Raw genomic sequence first — 20,214 nt, 5'->3', positions numbered from 1 at the left:
ATCTGAAATCCTACTGTGGTGCAGAAGGCTGCTACGGGTTCTCTCTTATCGTTAATTAAGATTTCAGGGTTGTGTTTTTTAATTCCCTTCCTCCCTTTTTGGTGTAGGTTCTCCCCAGGATATAGCAGCTGGCAGAAACCAGGCAGCACTCCAGAGCATGAGGACATCCCGAATGATGGCGCAGAACGTGAGCATGATGGCAATGGGTCCCTCCCAGAGCGCAAGCACGCTGCCCTCGACCGCAGGCCAGTCAGACATGGGCATGGCTCCTTACAGCAACGCTTCTTCTAGCCAGCCGGGAATGTACAGTATGAGCACAGGGATGAGCCAAATGTTGCAGCACCCAAACCAAAGTGGCATGAATATGGCACACAACGCAGGCCAGGGAACAAGGCAGCCTGCCTCTGGACAAGCGGTGGGAATGGTCAGCAATTTTGGTCAGAACATGATGGTAAACTCTGCTCTTCCCCAGCACCAGCAGCAGATGAAAGGAGCTGGGGGCCAGGTCTTACCCAGGCCGCAAGTACCACGACTTCAAAACCTGATGGGGACTGTCCCTCAGGGAACACAAAACTGGCAGCAGCGAGGCTTGCAAGGTATACCTGGAAGGACTAGCAGTGAAATGGGGCCCTTCAATAATGGCACAACGTACCCGATGCAGTCTGGGCAGCCGCGGCTGTCCAAGCACCATTTCCCACAAGGGCTTAATCAGACAGTTGTGGACACAAGTGGAACAGTAAGAGCCCTGAACCCAGCAATGGGGAGACAACTGCTGCAACCACTACCTGGGCAACAAGGTGCTGGCCAGGCAAGGCCGATGGTGATGCCTGCAATAAGCCAAGGGGTCCCAACAATGTCTGGCTTTAGTCAGCCTCCAACGCAGCAAATGCCAGGTGGTAACTTTGCTCCGAGCGGCCCAGGGCAGGCCTACGAGAGGAATCCCACTCAGGACTTACCTTACAACTACAGTAATGAAGGAGCAGGGGGGTCATTCTCCAGTTTAGCAGAGGGCGCAGACCTCGTGGACTCCATCATTAAGAGTGGACCAGGGGATGAGTGGATACAAGAACTTGATGAGTTGTTTGGAAACCCCCAGTGAATGGGCTTGTATAGTCTGGAGCTTTGGTTGTTCCATCTGAAAAAGCAAAGAGAGTTGGATGTCTCCCCATCCTTGGATTGTTGGGGTTTCTGTTTGAATTGGTTTGGTCTGGGGTTATTTTGTTTTCTGTTGTTTTTAATTGTGCAAACTGAGCTGATCTGTAGCCAACTTTGGAAGATTCAGGGGATGATGAAAACGTCGGCATCCCAAGACTTCCATCAAGCAACCTGTGTTGCGTGGCAGCACCCGCTGTGTGTGGGGGGAGCAAGGGGCAGGATGGGGAAACTGGAAAAGCCAGCTGATGCCTCTGGTTGGGAAAATGTGTTCTTTCCCACTGAAACAAGGCTTCATTGCACAGTGGTGTGGGGTGGTCCCGATCTCTCCCACCTCATGGAACTGTAAACACTGCAGCTTTCAGGGGAGCAGATGAAAACAGGCAGGAGCAAAGCCTAAAGATGTCCATGGGCGATTGCATAGGCCCTGGTTGGAAACAGGTTTAATCCCAGGAGCAGGCAGGTCTTGGTGAGCCATAGCTAGGCCCACAGGGCTGGCTCTGGGCTGTCACAGGGAGATGAGAAGCACACACTTGACAAACCTAAACAGTCACAGGGAGAGCACCATTTTCACTGCAGAGTGATAAAAATCCAGTAAAGGTGCAGGAGAACATGAATTTGGCAGCATGGTGAGGACAGTTTGGTTATGGGACTGCTGCTGGATATGGCTTAGGTGGGAGCTGTTTAGTCCCCTTGGGACTCACAATAGTGCTTCCTTGTCAGGGTGCTTTGGCATGTATCTGTTGCCTGGGGATGTAGAACAGCAGCTATGAGTGGTGTTGAAGGGCTAAGAGGTACCGAGAGACATCAGCTCAGGTCCTAAGCAGGTCGCTCTCTCTCCTTCCTCCCTCCCCAGTATGTTTTCAGTTCAATTCCTTCCCTTCTTATACTCCAGTGTAAAGCAAGGTGAGTTGGCTGCACTTTATTCAGGTGAGCAACAACTGCCACAAAAGGGCAGGCAGGGGAGGAGAAAACAGGCAAAAGAAAATGCACAGGGAGGGTTTGGCACGTGGAATGAGTTCCTCCTCTCCTCTTGAAAAGTGCAAGTTTGGCAGGCAGGATTGCCCTGGGGTGTGTGGGCTATCAATGTGGCATTATATGCAACCTGAAATCAGTTTTAAACAGATGTTTGGTTTAATCTCTCTGGTTTGCTGGAGTAAAGTTTACTGCAGTATCTGAAGAACAGGAACCAATGAAGGACTACTGTAAAGATCATTGATGCATGGGTAAAATCATTGATGTAGTTATTACAAACATGGGGTCTGCCCAAATAAGCTGTTAGGTAATAGCGATGTATTCACTATCTCCACTGTGTGGACCGGTGCTGAGCAGCACTACAATGAAGTTGTGATACATCTTGCACACTGAGGCGCCAGCCACTCTGAATGTCTAAAGCAGCAGTTCCCAAGCTGCAGCCTAAGGCCGAGGTAAGCTGTCCTCCAAAACCGACCACCTTGCTAGTGTTTTCAACTGAGAGCTGTTTACCAGGTTATGCAGGGGTGCATAAAATGTTAATGTGATCCACAGTCCAAAAAATTTGAGAACCTCTGCCCTAATGTTGGCCTCTGCAAGTCATAAGATGTGCTCTGCAGTGGCAGTGCCTCTGGTACCACTGCCTACACCAACTACCCAGCTACCGATTACCTCCTTGTGCGCTGGTCTACTTGGGGCTGGCGATGTGAAGTGCTGAAATCCAGGGATGCTGAGGGGCTTGGCATCCTGTGTTTTCAAGTCCTGCCTTTTGCTGTGGAGCACAGACATGCATCACATTAAGGGAGTGGGAGCAAAATGGGCCTGGAACCATCTCAGCACCCTATTACAGTTCTCTTTTGTGCAGTGACGCCTTGCAGGGCTTACCTAGGTGAGGAGAAGTGTCTTTTAAATGCTATAATGTAGGCAGGACAAACTGCACTTTTTAAAATGCTTTAGTTACATCTCTTTTAGCTAACCCCTTTTCAAAACACAGCGTGAGGACCTATTCCAGTTCCTGCTGAAGACGATAGAGGTCTTCCTGTCCACTGCTTCAGCAGGAGCCAGGGCAGCCCCTAATTCAGTGCAGGAGAGCACCAGCCACAGTTTTCAGTCCATCTTGTGGGTAAGCGGCTCTTGGTGGGTGGAAGAGATAGGCAAAGGAGAGAAACGGTACCCTGAGGGGATGAGGGCATTGTGTGTGTGTGTCTGTGTGAGCGTGTGGGTGAAAGGAGCCGTGGGCTGGTGTGGCGCAACCTGTCCTGTGTGGCAGAGGTGTGCCAGGATGAGGAGGCAGCGAGCCGATGAGGCTAGCACAGCATCCCTTTTTCGGGTGCCAGTGATCAGGGGTTGCCTGCCAGCACAGAGCTGCGCAGTGTGGGGTTAGAAACACACAACCACCAAGTGCAAATCCACGTGTGTCAGGGAGATACGGGCTTTGGTGAATAAATGGTGGTGAAGAGTCTCTGTTGTCTTTGTAAAGCTTCCTCCAAATACTCCGTTCCGGGACCAACTACTAGAGAGGTAGATTTTATTAGATTTGGGGTTGGGTTTTTTTGTTTCCTTTCTTACTATGGTGCTGATGTATATGTAATGTTAAAAAAAAATAAAAGTTATTTGTAAATATGTTTTTACAATTCTACAGATATCACTGGGTCTACTATCTGTAAAATATATACATATAAAAATATATATATATACTGTTTGTTTAAAATAGAGTATTTTTATTTCATTCCTTAACTCATCCTTACTGCAGTGGTATTGCACTTCAGATGACGTCTAATTACTAATTTGTACTGTATCCCTGACAGCAACTTGCTCCATTTTACTCAGATTTTTCTAGTTTTCTGTTTTTACTTTGTACATTAAGCATTGCTTATTTCCTCTTAAGACCTGTACAGAGCTCTGGAAATGTAGAGAAAGACCTGATGTTAACATACCACTTTTAAAGAAAAACAAAACAAAACAAACAAAAAAAGAACACCCAAATAAAAGATGGTTATCTGACGCATCTACCAGGCTGGCTTATAGGGTCATCTCTTGCTCCACTCCTGCGTCACGGTGGGTGGTGTTCTGGGGGGAGGAGGGAAGCCAGCTCCACTGCTGCCTCACTGTGCCCTGCAGAGCTGCCCTTGCCTGCCCAGAGTCAGGGTGTCACAGGCAGCATACAGCCTGTGCCGGGCACACTGGAGCAGCTCACAACACTGAGGGTCCAGGAGGCAGGAGTCCTGTCCCTGAGATCTGGGGAGGGGAAGTGGGAGGGAAGAAGGGTGCAGGGTTGGATGTAGAGTTGGAAAGAAGAGATGAGGGAACTGAGGGAGTGTGAAGACACATGCTTAGAGTAGTTCTCTACCTTCCGCTACTACAGTGTGAGAACTGTGTTGTCATAAGCCCATTGGAAAGTGCACTAGACCTGTTGAATTTATATAAATTAAGATAAACATGCTGTGTGGCCTTCAAGGCTCAACACTGACTGCTCTGTGTCTCCAGCCTGCCAGGGAGTAATGGGGAGTCAGGCACAGGTTGCTCTTCAGGATGTCAGTGGGGCTTGGTTCCATGTACCACCTTTAAGGTGAGCTTCCTCTTCTCTCCTTAGTGTCAGTCCATTACCATTCATTCTAGATGTGGAAAATGGGGCCAAAGAAGGAGGCTGGCACAGATCAGAGCAGTTTGCCAGAGCTTCTCCTCAGCATGTGCTGGCAGAGGCCTTGCTGAGAAAAGATGCTTTCAGCAAAGAGGCCCCTAAGTAGTGACTGGCTTTGAAGCCGCAGCAGGGACCATCATCGTTTCTGACTGTGACCGACAGATGAACAGTTGCATCAACTCACGGTGTATGCTGAGTGTGCAGCCTGACACTGACTCCTCCATCTGCAGGCAGGAAATGGTGTGGCTCTCACTAGAGTTAAACTCAGTGCAGAATCTGACAGCATCCATTTGTTACAGGTATATTTTGTCTTTAATTATAGAGGAGTCAGTCGTCAAAACTTACACATTGTAGGCATTCTGTCCTGGCTTAGCGGGGAAAAAGACTCACAAGACAGGTGGGACCCTCAGCTCTGGGCTGACTTCTGCCCTCCTGTTAGCTGGTGCAGCTCCTAAAACATTAGGTTCATGTTTCTTCCCAGCACTCTAGCTTTGTGCTGCTGGATGATGCTTTGCAGCCTCACACCTGCATTTCTTGGCATGTAACATTGTCCCTATGTGACAACAGTTTATTCCTTTCTATGGAATAGGACAGAATAGCACAGACTAGGCTACTAGATGGGGCATAGCAAGCTGTCTATAAACATGCCAGACCACTACAGCAGGTAAGCTTGGAATGGGATAACTTCAGAGGCAAAGACATATTTGATTACAGCTAGCCACCTCTGGGCCTCCTCTAGTGGGTATTTCATGCCTGTTGGGTAGTTTGGGCTTTTGTCTTGGTTTTGTTTGTGGTGGCAGCACTTTCTGCTGCCAGTGACCGTCTGACAGCACCACTGGCAGGTGAGCAGGTGGATTTTCTGTCTTTCAGCCCATACAAGGAAAGGCAGTGGAAGTATTCCTGGTGATTTCTGTGGTGGTTAAATCTGGGCCTGTCGTGCTTTCTCCACGGAGGTGAGTACTGGAGAGTTGCCCTTTCTGCAGCTCTATCAGCTCCAGCCTGTTCACCACCATGATCTGTCTTTTTCCCCTTGGCAGACATCATTGAACCCAAGTCTTGCACCTTTGCACTTGTTTCATTCCATTGTTTCAAATGTCATTTCAGCCTTTGCCACCTGCAGGCACTAAGTTGTGTCTTTTAATCACAACCTGTTTCATTTGAACGGTTATTATGAACCTCATCCAACACAACTGTTTTCTGGTCAGGTTATCAATGTCAATATACTTTAAGAAAGGCCATAAACATATTTAGGTTTGATATTAGGAAGAAGTTCTTCACTGTAAGGGTGGTGAGGCCCTGGAATTAGTTGCCCAGAGAAGCTGTGGATACCCTGTCCCTGGCAGTGTTCCAAGGCCAGGCTGGATGGGGCTTGGAGCAGTCTAGTCTAGTGAATGGCAAGGGGGCTGGAACTGAATGAGCTTTAAGGTCCCTTGCAACACAAACCATGATTCTGTGATTCAGTGATGTTCATTACATTGACCTGACTGAACACCACTAGAAGTGTGCAGTATTTTGGCCAAATCATGTCTTCAGTGGCATGACGAGGAAAATCTCTGCCTGCTGGCCCTAGCATGTCTATATTCGACATTGCCTTAATAGCTGGAATTATCAGGAGGTACCAAAACAGGCATGGCCTTGCTTCTCTGTTCTTCTATATAGTTTAAATTGACCATCAGCATACTTTGAGCTCATGATGGTAAGCCATGCCTTTCCCCCCCTTTAGCAGCAAACTGTTTCATAGCCAGTTTGCTTTTCATTGTTGTTTTATGATTCCCAGAGCTGTGGCCATGCTGGGATGTTTGTCTAGTCTGTCTCACACCCCAGCCATCTGTGCCTCGGTGGGAGACAATGCAGTAGACCCAATTGTTAGGCAAGCATCTGTGCTGCCTTTTTGTCTGGGCTGGCTCTCCCTCTCACAAGTGCTGTGCTGTGGGTACAGCCTGTTGTCTTCAGGAGGCTTTGTGTGAGGACTGGGATCTGCCTACAGGAGGGCCTCACTTCTACCAGAAGAGTGTTTGAGCATGTGTTGAACTGTAAACGCGCGTATAAAATCAAAAGGCCTTCACTAGGGTCAAGTGCAGCTTTGAATGTTTTCCTGAAGAAAGCAGTGTTTCCAGACATGTTTAAACAGCCTCCTGCAGTGGGACTGGATGTACTTGGAAAACTGGGACCTCGCAGCCACGTATCGCATCTCAGCGTGTTTTTACAGTTGTGCGGAATGGATGGCACTGCTGGGGGAAGTAAAGAGGAGTAAAGGAACACTGCAGAGGCGCTGGCAAAGCTGAAGGACATGGGTAAGATGGGCTGATGCTCGCAGTGCCAGTTGTAACTAAATTAGTGAATTAATGGCTTTAGTTTGATGTAGTTTGTTAAGGGTTTACTATACTGTGTGGGAAAACAGGACATTCAGTTGCAGCTGCAGATGTGACACGATATTCTGTCTTACCGACTCTTTTTCAAGAGGGTAGGGGAAGGAGAAAGCACAAACAGCTCAGGAAAAACATGCATTTTCCATTACAACGAGCTGTTAGTAAAGAGCTTTGATGCTTTATTCACATGCAGCTTATAATCTTTAGCTGTTCAGGGAAAGCATCCATGTTACTTATTTATTAAAACAAAAATCTTCAGAACCATTTACGGAGTTTCTTCATAATGCTGAAGTCCAGGTATTCATCCAGAAAGCTGTTAGCAATCCCTGCTGCACCCAGGGACACCAAGCAAATTAGAATTATCAAACTCGAATAAAACCCTGTTAGCCTAGAAGTGGAAAGCAGAAAGATACTGTTAGAGTGGTACATGGTGTGTTTACAGCGAAACTGCTTGTCCACACCAGTTAAGAAGAGGTGTGTGGAATCAGACAGGATCACTGCTGCAACGCTATCCTGCGGTGTTTTGGTAGTGAACCATTCCCACATGCGGCTGTTGTTAGGGAGGAAAGAGATTCCCAGTCTCCTCTCTTTGGGAAAACTCTCACCAGTGTTTCTAAATATTCACATAAAAGTTAAGAACTTGCTCCAGGATGAAGCTACCTCATCCCAGTACCATGAAGACCTGTAGGTAAAGCCACAAACAAGCTTGAGCACCTCACCACAACTCTAAGTGCAGGAATGTGGGAAAGAAGCCTTAGGGACAGAGGGGGAGGTGTCCATATCTCTTACATCCACGTCTGTTGGTTGGGTACTTTCCACTGAGCTGGGAGGTCTACTTCTGGCTTATCACTTTGACTTGGAGACTGATTTTTGCACCAGAAAGGAAGAGCATTGATCCTAAAAAATCAGTGATTCAGGTACTTGCAAGGGATGGAGAGGATCAGGTTATTTTATTTGTACAAAATGGGAAACTCCCACAGAAGAAGCTGGGAGAGCCCTTCAGCTCTGCAACACTTTTTGAGCATGTGAGCAGGGAGCTTCCCCTCCATGCAAACTCTCTGGGGTTTGCTCTCAGTTGCCTTGGTGCAGACCCTGGTCTGATAGGTATATTTTAGGATTTGCTGCTGGGTTGGCCTCTGCCAGCAGAGCAAGCAACGAAAGGTGTCTTTGGAGAATCCCATCACGTCAGTATTGGAGAGAGGTCTGGGGAGCTTGTCAGCCTTCGTTTTATAGCTACTTATCCCCTTACCCACAGAGGTCGAAGAGATTAGGTGTTCAGGGAGCCTAAGAATCAATCTGGTGCCTAAAGACTTGATCTAAGTAGTCTTTCTGGGCATGCTGCGTCTATATGTGGATTTGAAAATGGTACGAGATTTTCTCAGTTTCAGGAGAGTATGAAAGAAGTCTTTAGCTGAGCCCTTCAAGTATCTGTCCAAGCCAGCTGGAGGGAAAGGCAGAGCATACAACTCACTTGTAAAAGTCACTCCAGCACAGAAACCAAGTAGAGGTGCATATTCCTGGTGTGTTCTTAAAAAATCCAGACCTGGCAAATCTGAACTGCAATTCATGTAGTCAAGTGCTCAAGGAGCATCGTAAAAACAGCTCTTTGAGTGTGTGGAGCCGGTTTGTCTTCGTAATCAGCATGGCTGTAGTCAGTGATTCCAGCTGAGAATCCGTGTGAAGACTAATTACCTCTGTGCTGGTAGTGCTGCTGCAGGCTTCTTGTATGTTTGGGGCCAGGTTCTGCCTGCCTGACTTGTGCTGACCTGTAGCAGAAGTACCCACTGCAGGTTAGCAGCAGGCAGGCCTGCAGCGGCAGACCTTGTGAGAAAAGCTATTTCCTAGGGCTGCCAGGCTGAATCTTGGCACCCTCGATTCAATGCAAAGATATCAGTCTCACCAGAATGCAGAGCTCTAACAGTGAAGCCAGCCACTGTTCTCCGGCTTCCTTGCGAGGCTGAATCTATTGGTCTAAGAGTACTGAAGTAAAGCATGGGAAAGGTACCTAAAGAGGCCTATAAAAAAGCTGGAGAGAGACTTTTTACAAGGGTAAGTACAGATACGACAAGAGGGAATGGCTTTAAACTGACAGAGGGGAGATTTAGATTAGATATTAGGAAGAAGTTCTTCCCTGTGATGGTGGTGAGGCCCTGGCACAGGTTGCCCAGAGAAGCTGTGGCTGCCCCATCCCTGGCAGTGCTCAAGGCTAGGTTGGACAGGGCTTGGAGCAACCTGGTCTAGCGGAAGGTGTCCCTGCCTGTGGCAGGGTGGTTGGAACCGAATGATCTTTAAGGTCCTTCCCAACCCAATCCAAAACCATTCTATGATTCTGTGATGATTCTATGATTTCTTAAACAAAGGACTTGCTAATTTGTTGATTAGAGTACATTATGCTCTACTTGTTCATTTATTTACACGGGTTTGCTCCCCAAACTTCCTTAATAGTTGCTAGTCTTGTGGCTGGTGTTCACTGCATCGTTTGAATTACTGCATCTCTTACTGGGAGATACAAAATTATCTCCATTTATTTGCTCTAGCAAACATAGTCTCTCCCTTCTCTTAAGCAACAGGTCTTCCAAAGAGGGTAAAGGGTTGGTGGAGACTGTAGTGAAGGAGAATGGGAACACTGGTACACAAGCTATAGAAAATAGCCCAGTATTGCAGTCTTTTGTTGCTGCAGGATCATTCACTACAAAATAGTCTGATGTTTTCTATCTTCTTCTAGTAATATACATCACAATTCTTTTAATTTTATGATGAGCATGTATTGTGTTATTTTCTTTTTATGACTGATATGTATCCCAGAAGAGGAGCCTTAGGTCAGGACACAGAAGATGGTGCAGTGGCTCCAGTGAAACAGGAAATACACAGTGTGTTTGAGTGTTTCTAGTGGAGGGGTGTTTTGCCAGTGTGCATGTTTGTTGAAGCAGAATTCATGTTTACAAGATGCTGTGCACTTGTAAACATGAACTCATTAACATGTTTATCTGAAGCTGTTTTCTCTTATCTGCTTGGCAAAAGTTCATCAGCCTACAAGGCCAGATTCACTTGCTTCCTTTAGTGCATTTTGTGTGGCTAGAGTAAATCTTAATGCGACAAGCTGAGGAAAAAGGAAAATCTCAGCAGGTAGGCACAATGCAAGCCTTGCCTGAGCAGTCTCCCATTCATTCTACAGCAGTCCTGAGCTGCAAAACTGTGCTTCTGTTTTCAGACCTCTCCAAATCTGACTGTTGTTCTTCTCAGTACAAAGCAGGCACCCACAAGGTGAGCATCAAACCTTTTCTCTCTTGTGACCTGTAGCACATGCACAACTTAACCTAGGCTTCTACTGCAACAGCCAGCCCTCCTCCTGCTTCAGACTTCTCACTGACACTTTACAAGTGTTGCATTCAGTTACAGTCACTTTCCATTGCCAGCCCTTGGCTCTCAGCCCAGCTCCAGACAACAGCCTGCAGCTTTTAACCTGCCTTCAGTTGGTAACTCCTTACCTTCCTTTCACAGACTGTATGTAACCACAGAAGTACTTGTAGCGGGCAAACATGTACAGCACACCCAGAAACGAAGCTAATTCTAATAAAGAAAAGATCAGTAGGGGGAAAAAAAGTTAGAAAACTTAAAAATGAGGACTGTGAACACTAAAGTAACCATTCAGGTTAACCACTTTAATGATGTTTTCTATTTGTATAGCTCCGGAGATTTTCATAGCTACCCATACCCTGGGAAGTTCTTTTGGGAAAGAGCAGGAGGCTCTTGATATGGGTTTCCAGATAGAGGTGGCCATAGGGCTGCCCAGAAAAATCTCAAAGCATTCCCAGAAAAGGAGCTCTTAAGACCGGACAGGAATCTGTAGCTCCCCCCCAGTTTGTCAGTTATCCCAGAGACAGAATAGTGGGTTGGAGCACTGTGGCTTGACCCAGCACTGTCATTTCTTATTGTTATGGCAGTTCATGCTAAAGGGGAGTGTTCATTTTGGAAAGAGAATCTTATTTATGTTGTTAATAACGTGCTTTGCATTTATATAGCAGCTTTTATCGAAGAACATGAGAGAAGGCTGTAGTGAAGTTAGCTTTCTGACCTCCCTGAGGGAAGAGTATAAAGTCACCTCCATTTGATAAATGGAGCAGGGTGTGTAGGTCAGTCGTATTATCCAGGACTAAGCAGTGCTAGTTAATTCTGTGTTCTTTCAAACGCTGTGAGCAAGTATTACAGAGGACAGCTTTTACTGTGCTCTGGATTAACTCATATAAACATGCCTATGGGAGATACTCAGCTGAAAAAATGACTTAGAGGGGAGGTTAAAGCAATCCTTTTTTTACATGTGACAGCACCATCTGTGTTGCTGGCTAGCAACTGTGATCTTTGATTCAAGTGTCTATGAGCACATGTATTACTTCACATGCAATTTGTTGACTTAAGTGGTGCTACTTTGAGTTTACACTGGATTTGCAAAAGAGATGGGACTGTAGCTATAAGAAAGCCTCAAAACAAAATGACAGAGAATTGGGAAGAAAGCTTGAGAAAGGATGGAGTGGGCATGAGCTAGTTATCCTTCCTCCAGCCCACAGGCTTCATGCTTCTAAAAACATCAGCTGCGGAAGGTTTAAGAGAGCAGAATGCAAAAGTTAGGCTCTGTCAAAAGTTTTGGCTCTGTCAGAGTTCACCCCATCACTGATGCCTACCTAAAGTACAGTATGTAGGGCTGCAGATGCTGCTGTTATGACTGTACTTCAGTGCTATGTCCCAGAAAAAACAAATGAGTCATAGCCCAGTGGTGGTGTCACTCATCTGGGATGTAAAAACCCAAAGCTTTCCTGGCTTGAGCTCTGTCTCCACCAGCCGGGGTCCAGCCACACTCTGACTTGAGTCTATTCAGGCTGCCTACTCCCAAGGGACGATAGCTATGCTTGATGTCCTGGTAGAACTGTCCCATAATGTGCAAATAGTTGTTCAGGGAAGCATCTGAGAGCTGCTTCTCTGAATGATTCACCCTGAAAATCCACTGACTGTATGACAGATGTGCCCCATACTGGCTGCTTGGTTTGCACAGAGAAGTAAAAGCTGGTGGGCCTATGTGAAATGCCACGGCTAAGTGGGAATTTCAGTGTCACAGAGCACTATTCTAGGAAGGCTGTGCTAAGACAATGCAATTAAAAGGAGGGGAAAAGATGTCTACAGCAATTTGCCTCCTTATAAAACTAAAGTGTTTTAAAAAGTTATGTGAAACTTCTCAGTCCAAGATAAAAATGAGAAGTGTTTACCTTGATTAAAAAAACATCCCGCAGTCCAGAGGGCAGTCAGGAATATTGGGTAAAACTCCACACAGTTTTGTCTGCAGAATAAATTTGAAAGAACATTGTTAGTCTGGAATGGAAAAGAACTATGGGTGGGATTTTCAAAGAGAATCAGCTTTGGCCTCATTTTACTGCCACTAAAGTGAATGCTATTGAATCTAGTGGGAGCACAATCAAGCCAGAATTAGGCACTCTTAAAAATTTTCTTCTTTTTAATCTCAAATACAGATTGTTTAAAATATTTTCCTGGTACTAAAGCTTGGACAAGGGTCTAGGGTCTGGATCCCAGCTACATGGAAATAAATGGGACAAATGATCCTGAACCAAGTGCCTTTGCAGCAGAGGCAGGCAGGAATTCCAGCACATGAAGTGATGTTAATCACTTCTCTCCATACTCAGTATGCAAGTTTATGGGTCAGCATTCCTGGGCCTGCAAGAGGAAGCACAGAGCTGTGCGTAGGCAGCTTGGATTGCTCTGCTGAGGCCAGCTGCCTTTATGAAGTGTGATCAGGCACAGACAGCTCATGACAGATCTTCTTACAGCCAGGACCATAACAACTTTATTTGTGGACATCATCAGTTTTCCCACCAGTGTTTTCTTGGTTGTTCTGAATTAATTTCTTTTTAATGCATTAGGCAACCTTCTATATCTAACATGTTCTGTTATCTAACATGTTGTCTGATGGCTATGTCTCGTTATTGTCAACCACTACAGCTACAGCAGATAGAATTGTTTGAAATAAATATAAATACTTTTGCATAGGGTCATTAGCTAATCACAGACTGAAGCCCTTCAGGAAAACAGTCTTCTTAGACAGGCTGTTCCACTGTTCCTGAACTGTGAAGACAGAGGTTTTCTGTGCTCTTGTCTTCCAGAATTTGATGTCAGCCACAGTCCAAGAACTGACAGCACAGCTTGCTAGATCCAGAACATTTGCATTCCTTAAGTTACAGCCCATTAGCTCTCAGCCCCTGCTTAGGTTTGGGTAATCTAACTGCCTAGTTTGATGAGAATTTGAGCAGTGACTGTTTTAAACGAGTTAAACTTACCCCTGAACGGTTTGAAAAGCAACCTGCTCATAATTTTTCTTTATTTCCTTTTTGAGCAAAGGATGCAAAGAAAAGGAAACATTTCAAGACAATGTTTTTGCTTCTCCTCTGGACTGAATTGTTATTTATTGCCACCAACTTAATGATCTCGGGACTTACTGTGCACGAAATGTTCTGTCAAATTCTGGAGCTCCAGTGACAGCCGGGGGGATGACCTTGTGCTTCATTCTTGATTTCCCTACCAGCCAAGCAAAATGACCTGCAAGCAAGAATAAGGGCTCATGAATTACATAGTTCTTTGATTCAGATGCACCCCTAACTTGTCAGTAATTTTTAAAAGAGAGATCATTGTTCTTAAGCTCTTTCCATTCTGTTTGACAGACACCAATAGAAGATAAACTAGTTTTTCCCTACAAAAGTTTACAACTTATCTTTAAGAGTGACACTCAGAAGGAAGGGGGGAAATTGCTCTTTCAGGAATACATTCGTTCTCTTTTTGCATTTGCTGCAGTTGCAGTGACTTCAATATCCTTCTGCCCCACCTGAATCCTAGAGCTGCACAGCTTAGGAGAAGTCCAGCCACACTGCAGTGGCACTGTGCTGCCTTAGCAGTAACTCAGTAACCAAACTGCACTGACAGAGGTCACTTCCCTACTTGCTTGAAGAACATACAGTCATTTTGACTTAGTGACACTAAGAGCTGTGATGCTTTGAAGTATGGGGCAGTGTTACATCTTTGGAAACAAAAATCAGGTAGCTGCTTTTTTAAGGTTATTTACCCATATCTTATAGCACATTCATTTCCATCTATTGTTGTCTCGAACTCTCAAAATACAGCATGTTGGAAAGAGCAGAGAGCTGCAGCTGGGGAGACTGTATCCTGTTCCCTGCTCTCCACCTCATCGGCTGGAGAGCTCTCAGAGCTATCTGTTGCAGACCTATGCTGTTTCCATCTCCACTCATTGGACCTGAAAGTATTTACCTGTCTTGTAAAAACCATTTTTAGAGCTCATGCAGTGCAATGAAGAAGACAGGTTACTTACTGTACGGAAATATCAGTTACAAAAAAACCCCCAAACCAATCAAACACTATCTCTGCTCTTCTGATCTGTATTTCTACGATCACTTCTAATGTATACATGTGTACCTCATTTTACTGATGTCCTTATTGCAAAAGTCTCCTCTTCAGAGTTGAACAAAGGCTTGCAAGGACAAAAGGCAATAGGCAGCAATTTTCAGTGTGCAGCAGAGCTATTAGGCATCACCCTGTCTGATTTTAAAACTCTCTGGGTACCTGGAGCTATTTTTCCAGCCATGTCATAGCCACTCTCTATGAGAAGCTTGCTGTCTTGTACCTAAACTTTACCTGGATCCAGAAACCAGGCACCCGCCTGAGTTCACTAAAAAGACTTGTCTAAAGGGGAAGCCTAGAGCATACCTTCTGTCCTCCCTTCTGGGAGCAGTGGCATTAAAATACAGCTGGAGATCTTAGTGGTGCTGCCCTGTGCACTTCTTAGGTCTTAGCCTTGTGGCAAAGCCTTTTCCCAAAAAAGCATTTTCCCTCCTGTCTTCTCCCCATGTAAGTAATTACGGGCTGTGTTCAAGTGACCTCTTACCCTTGCTCTCCAGAGACTAAACAGAGTATCTCAGGATCTCTCTGTGAGGCAGGTTTACAGGACCTTTCACTGTATTAGCATCGAGGAAGACCTCCTCTGCTTCCACCCTCACATCTCATGTTATGCCTGGTGGTTCATCTGTTATTTGACACGTTACAGCCATTCAGAAAGGAAGAATGGTAGCAGGGAAGGCTTAGGGAACATGCTTCAGGGAGACTGAAACCCATGGATGTACAAGAATTACCTCTGAGAAATATTTTCCAGGAAAACTTAACTGAAAAGTTGCTTTTTAACTTCTATCACCCTCAAAATAATTTATTTTTCATGACAAATGCTACTATGTGCTGGCAAATCATAGAATCATAGAATAGTTAGGGTTGGAAAGGACCTTGAGATCATCTCGTTCCAACCCCTGTGCCATGGGCAGGGACACCTCACACTAAACCATGTCACCCAAGGCTCTGTTCAACACTTGAACACTGTCAGTTATGGAGCATTTACCACTTCCTTGGGCAGCCTGTTACAGTGCCTCACCACCCTTACAGTAAAGAACTCCTTCTTTATATCCAATCTAAACTTCCCCTGTTTAAGTTTTAACCCATTACCCCTTGTCCAGTCACTACAGTCCCTGACAAAGAGTCCTTCCCCAGCATCCTTATAAGCTCCTTTCAGATACTGGAAGGCTGCTATGAGATCTCCACGCAGCCTTCTCTTCTCCAGGCTGAACAGCCCCAACTTCCTCAGCCTGTCTTCATACGGGAGGTGCTCCAGTCCCCTGATCATCCTCGTGGCCCTCCTCTGGACTTGTTCCAGCAGTTCCATGTCCTTTTTATGTTGAGGACACCAGAACTGCACACAATACTCCAGGTGAGGTCTCACGAGAGCAGAGTAGAGGGGCAGGATCACCTCCTTCGACCTGCTGGTCACGCTTCTCTTGATGCAGCCCAGGATACGGTTGGCTTTCTGGGCTGCGAGCGCACACTGAAACTGGCTCATGTTCATTTTCTCATCAACCAACAGCCCGAAGTCCTTCTCCACAGGGCTGCTCTGAATCTCTTCTCTGCCCAACCTGTAGCTGTGCCTGGGATTGCTCCGACCCAGGTGTAGGACCTTGCACTCGTCATGGTTAAACTTCATGAGGTTGGCATCAGCCCACCTCACAAGCGTGTCAAGGTCCCTCTGGATGGCATCCCTTCCCTCCAGCCTATCAACCGGACCACACAGCTTGGTGTCATCGGCAAACTTGCTGAGGGCACAATCCTCCCTGGCTTATCAGTCAAAGTGGTAGGTGAGCTGTAGTGTTTTGTCCAATGGTGGTTTTAGCCAGCAATGAGTTCCTTGTTTTCTGGCCACACTGAGCCACTCAATGCTTAGAACCAGCCTAGGACCAGTTTTTTTTCTACTCAGGAACTAAGGCAAGCCAATGCAGGTCATTGCATCCAAATCAGTTGAATAAGAAGATTAAGGCACTGTAGGAGCCAAATTGCTTTTGTTCAGTACAGTTAACCAAAGCAAATTGTGAAAGCCATGGTATAACCCTGGTCTCAGCTGTACATGATTTGCCGTTGTACTGCTTGGTGAACAAGGCTTTGGTTTGAGGGGCATAGACATAGGCATGGGAGACTGGCTGACCATAGGCTGAAACAGGTTGTGCTATTACCGTAGCACAGATGACCATCATAAAATCCACTTCTTTAGTGGCTCTGCTTCAATTAGGGGCAAGTGGGCTTTTATACACGATTGAAAACCAAGCTGTGGCATGGGAGAACTAAAGTCATGTCTGTCACCTTAAAAGAAAAGGTAAGCCTGGTGTGCCAAACAAGACATGTGCCAACCAGGGGCTCAAAATGAGCTCAGGAGAGGAATAATTACTGTATTTTCGTTAACTGCATAGGACTTGCCTTCTAATTCCTTTCTGGTGAATGGAAAGTAGTGATCTAACTTTGAACTTGAGTTTTGTGATTATGGTTTAGCAAGGGCTAAAGTACAGAATAAAGCAATGGGAGAGCTCTTCTGTCCCACCCACCAGAAGGCCTGTCATGGGGACTCCAGAAAGCATTGCAGCAGGAGTAAACAAAGACTTTCATAGCCTTTTCTTCCTCATGTACCAAGTTGTTAAATTCTAGCAGGCTAAATTACATGATTGAGGTAGTTACAAAGTATGCTCGACTTGCCTTTGTTTGCCTTTTTTTACTTTCATTTTCAGGTAGCATTTACGGTTACTGAGTTAATACCTTTAGTCTGAAAATATGGGACAAAGCAGGCTTCCATGGACCATTGCTCTCAGACATTTTATATGTGTTAAGAAGCCTGTAGAGAAGCTGCTACCTGTATCACAGTACATGATGGTGCATGTTAATCTGCACAGCCTGGCCTAACAACCTTTAAAAAAATCAAATGCCTTTTTAATAATGTCTTGCTAGGTCCTGGAATTACTAAAAGGGATTTAAAAAGGTGCTAGTTCACAGAGATACTTCAAATAGAGGAGTAGTGGGACTCCTGTCCTCCCTGTACTCTCCTGTATCAATAACTAGGATTCATTCTGTACTTTCATTGGATTCCCTTGTTTTCCCATCACTCTACAAAACATTAATCTCTCAAGCAAATCTTAGCTGCTTAAAACTGGATTCATGTCTGGAAACCACTTCTTGCATTGTGTCTGCTCTTTCTTTCTACCCTAGAGCATTTCTTGCACAGATTAATCTTTGATCCGATTCCTTGAATAACTCACGGTTCTGAGACACTAAACCTTGTATCTCCAACGACTGCTGAGTGAAACCTGACTTGCAGCACTGCTTCAGGGGGGTCATACTGCCCATTAGCACCTCCCTAACTCAGGAGCAGAGGTTCAGCAGAAAAAATAGAAGAGCAAAGAGTGCACCCAGTGTGCATGTATTTGTATATGTATTGGTGCATGCACCAATGTGTGGTGTATTTTGCTCACAGCAAGCGATCACGAGTTAACCCCCTTGTATGAACTGGTTATAACAGATGATTATGGTGCCAGTTTCACAATGTTCATTTGAACTCTGATAAATTAAGTTGTGTTGGTTTACCCATGCTAGAAAGCATGCTGAGAGTAAGCCCAGCTGTGATGAATTAAATCAGATCAGCACATCAGATTCATACATAGGTTTCTCTTTGGGCTTGACGTCAGACTGCCAGCGTAAATTCAAACCCAGGTTATCTTGTCTTTTATGTCCTTTTAACTAAGATAAACTACTACGGATTAACCACCACAAGGAAGAACATAGGTGTTTTCCCCCTGCCTTCACAATTTCAGTATCTTACAATTCCTTGTATTTTCAAACTGCAGCCCTTTTCTGGATAATGTTTGGTTTTGATCCTCCAAACTTTTACATTAAAAATCAAGGCAGGCAAGTTGAACTTTCATAGAAGTTGATGATAAATATTGCCACCAGACAGAAATGTTCTGTGAAGGTCACAAGGGAAGGCTGTACCTGATCTGATGACAGAAAAAGTGAATGTAAGGTTTAGGGACTTTTTATTTGCCTTCTGTTGTGTTGGGCTTCTTTTAATCTGGAAAGGTCCCATTCTCAAGATTATTTTCTGCCAGGTACAAATGTTATTTCTTAATCTCATACTAGTATAGCAAAAATGTCTTCAAAATATACCTTGTTTCCTGGTGTAAACACAACTGTATGAATCGACGCATTTCAAAGACAATAATGAGAAGCATTAAAAATGCTACTGCAGTTTTAGACTGATACACAGCAAAAGAGTGTCTCAGACTTGACCACTCCTTCCCCTAGTCCTTGATTCTTAGAGGCATATCAGCAGGGCACAAAATAAATCCATTTAGATCTTAAAGAAATGTAATGATGAGGACATAATATGGAATATCTCCTATTGTTGCTGCCTGGTGTAAAGGTTTGCTGCTTTCTTTCATTTCAGATACTTAGTATATATCTCTATTTCAGGAAACAGCTTTTACAGCGATTTCAATCCAGCACTGGGGTATTTGATTTCATAAATTTACTCTCACTTTAGAGGTTTTCAATTGTAGAGGTGCCTAAATAAGAACCGAAACCAAGACATGATGTGGCTTTGGTGTTACTTTACGTCTAGTTACATGCTCTCACAACAGCATGATTCCAAAAAGTCAGCAAACAAAATAGAACTGAAAACAAATCAGTTTCTCCCACAGGGAAAAGTAATCTATCACCGTGAGCCTGCTCCCTCTCAGACTGCAGAGAGAGTAAACAATGCTCTGGTGAGAAAATCTTAGGAGTTCTTGGGAATTAAAGTCACAGAGCAGCCAGTTTACCATTAAATAATTCCCAGTGCTTCAGAACTGGTAGAAGCCTCCCCCAGCCCCAGCCACACAACCCCACACATCTTACATTGCTGGAGGGCAGAAAGAAGAGAAACAGCCGCAAGGAAAATTAAATCACCAGCCATGTTCCCACCAGCTTCCGTGTGCAAGCAGGATGTGTGTATAGGAGAGAGAGCTTGAGTGAGCAATGAGGAAAAACAACAGGTGGGAGAATTACAGTGCTTTTCAGCACTGCAACAAAGGTCTGCCCAGGAAATTACACAGCCTAACTTTTTAAATCAAGAGCGCAGACTTACGGCCATTCTTCACTGCAGTTCAGATGCAGTTAGCCAGCCCTGCCTGCTTCTTGCCTGCGTGAAAGCGCCAAGAGAACAAAACCAGCCTTCCCTGCCTCTGTGGGTTCAGCTGATCTTTTATGTCTTTGGTTTCAGTTGCAATCTCTCTGGGGGTGAGGACTTTTTGTTGTGTTTTTACAGGGTCTAGTGCAGTGAGGTCTGTGTCTATCACTAGTAGTGCCACTCGAGAGCAGCAGGTGCTGGAGACATGAGAGGGGAGTGGAGCTTTGTATCATGCATACATTTGAGTTAGGGTTTTGCCCAACATGCACAACTGGCTGTGGCAGGTGACATGACAGCCACTTTACAGCCAGTCAGCATGCAGAAAGGAATTGCTCAGGATAGTTCAAAGGGTAAAACAACTGACAAAGGAAGAAACATCTGCCCTCACTTTACTGCCTGGGCTGCACTTCCTATGACAGAGATTCCCTCAAGGAATGTTTTTTCATCAGCTAACCTTAGCTAACAGGAAGTTTAGTGTTGATAGCCTT

The 20,214-nt window shown here is 45.2% G+C and overlaps 2 protein-coding genes across 4 annotated transcripts in view; one reads left to right on the top strand and one right to left on the bottom strand.

Moving 5' to 3' along the window:
- MAML3 (mastermind like transcriptional coactivator 3) overlaps positions 1–4,132 on the top strand; it is a 252,127-nt gene extending 247,995 nt beyond the window's left edge. For all 3 annotated transcript variants that reach the window (XM_065687524.1, XM_065687517.1, XM_065687508.1), the window contains one exon: positions 108–4,132. In XM_065687524.1, coding sequence (XP_065543596.1) covers positions 108–1,099 — 992 coding nt within the window. In that variant the 3' untranslated portion in view covers positions 1,100–4,132. The remainder of the gene's footprint in view (positions 1–107) is intronic.
- A 3,158-nt stretch (positions 4,133–7,290) lies between these two features.
- On the bottom strand, positions 7,291–19,562 carry MGST2 (microsomal glutathione S-transferase 2). Its single transcript, XM_065665195.1, has 5 exons — positions 19,456–19,562; positions 13,635–13,734; positions 12,393–12,463; positions 10,623–10,704; positions 7,291–7,522 (listed from the first exon to the last, which is right to left on the bottom strand). The coding sequence occupies exons 1-5, from the start codon at positions 19,511–19,513 to the stop codon at positions 7,390–7,392; spliced, it is 444 nt and encodes a 147-aa protein (XP_065521267.1). The 5' UTR covers positions 19,514–19,562; the 3' UTR covers positions 7,291–7,389.
- Positions 19,563–20,214: the final 652 nt, after the last annotated feature.

Source organism: Lathamus discolor, chromosome 1, assembly GCF_037157495.1.
Source record: "Lathamus discolor isolate bLatDis1 chromosome 1, bLatDis1.hap1, whole genome shotgun sequence".
NCBI lineage: Eukaryota > Metazoa > Chordata > Aves > Psittaciformes > Psittacidae > Lathamus > Lathamus discolor.
This window is presented reverse-complemented; position numbering and strand designations above follow the sequence as displayed.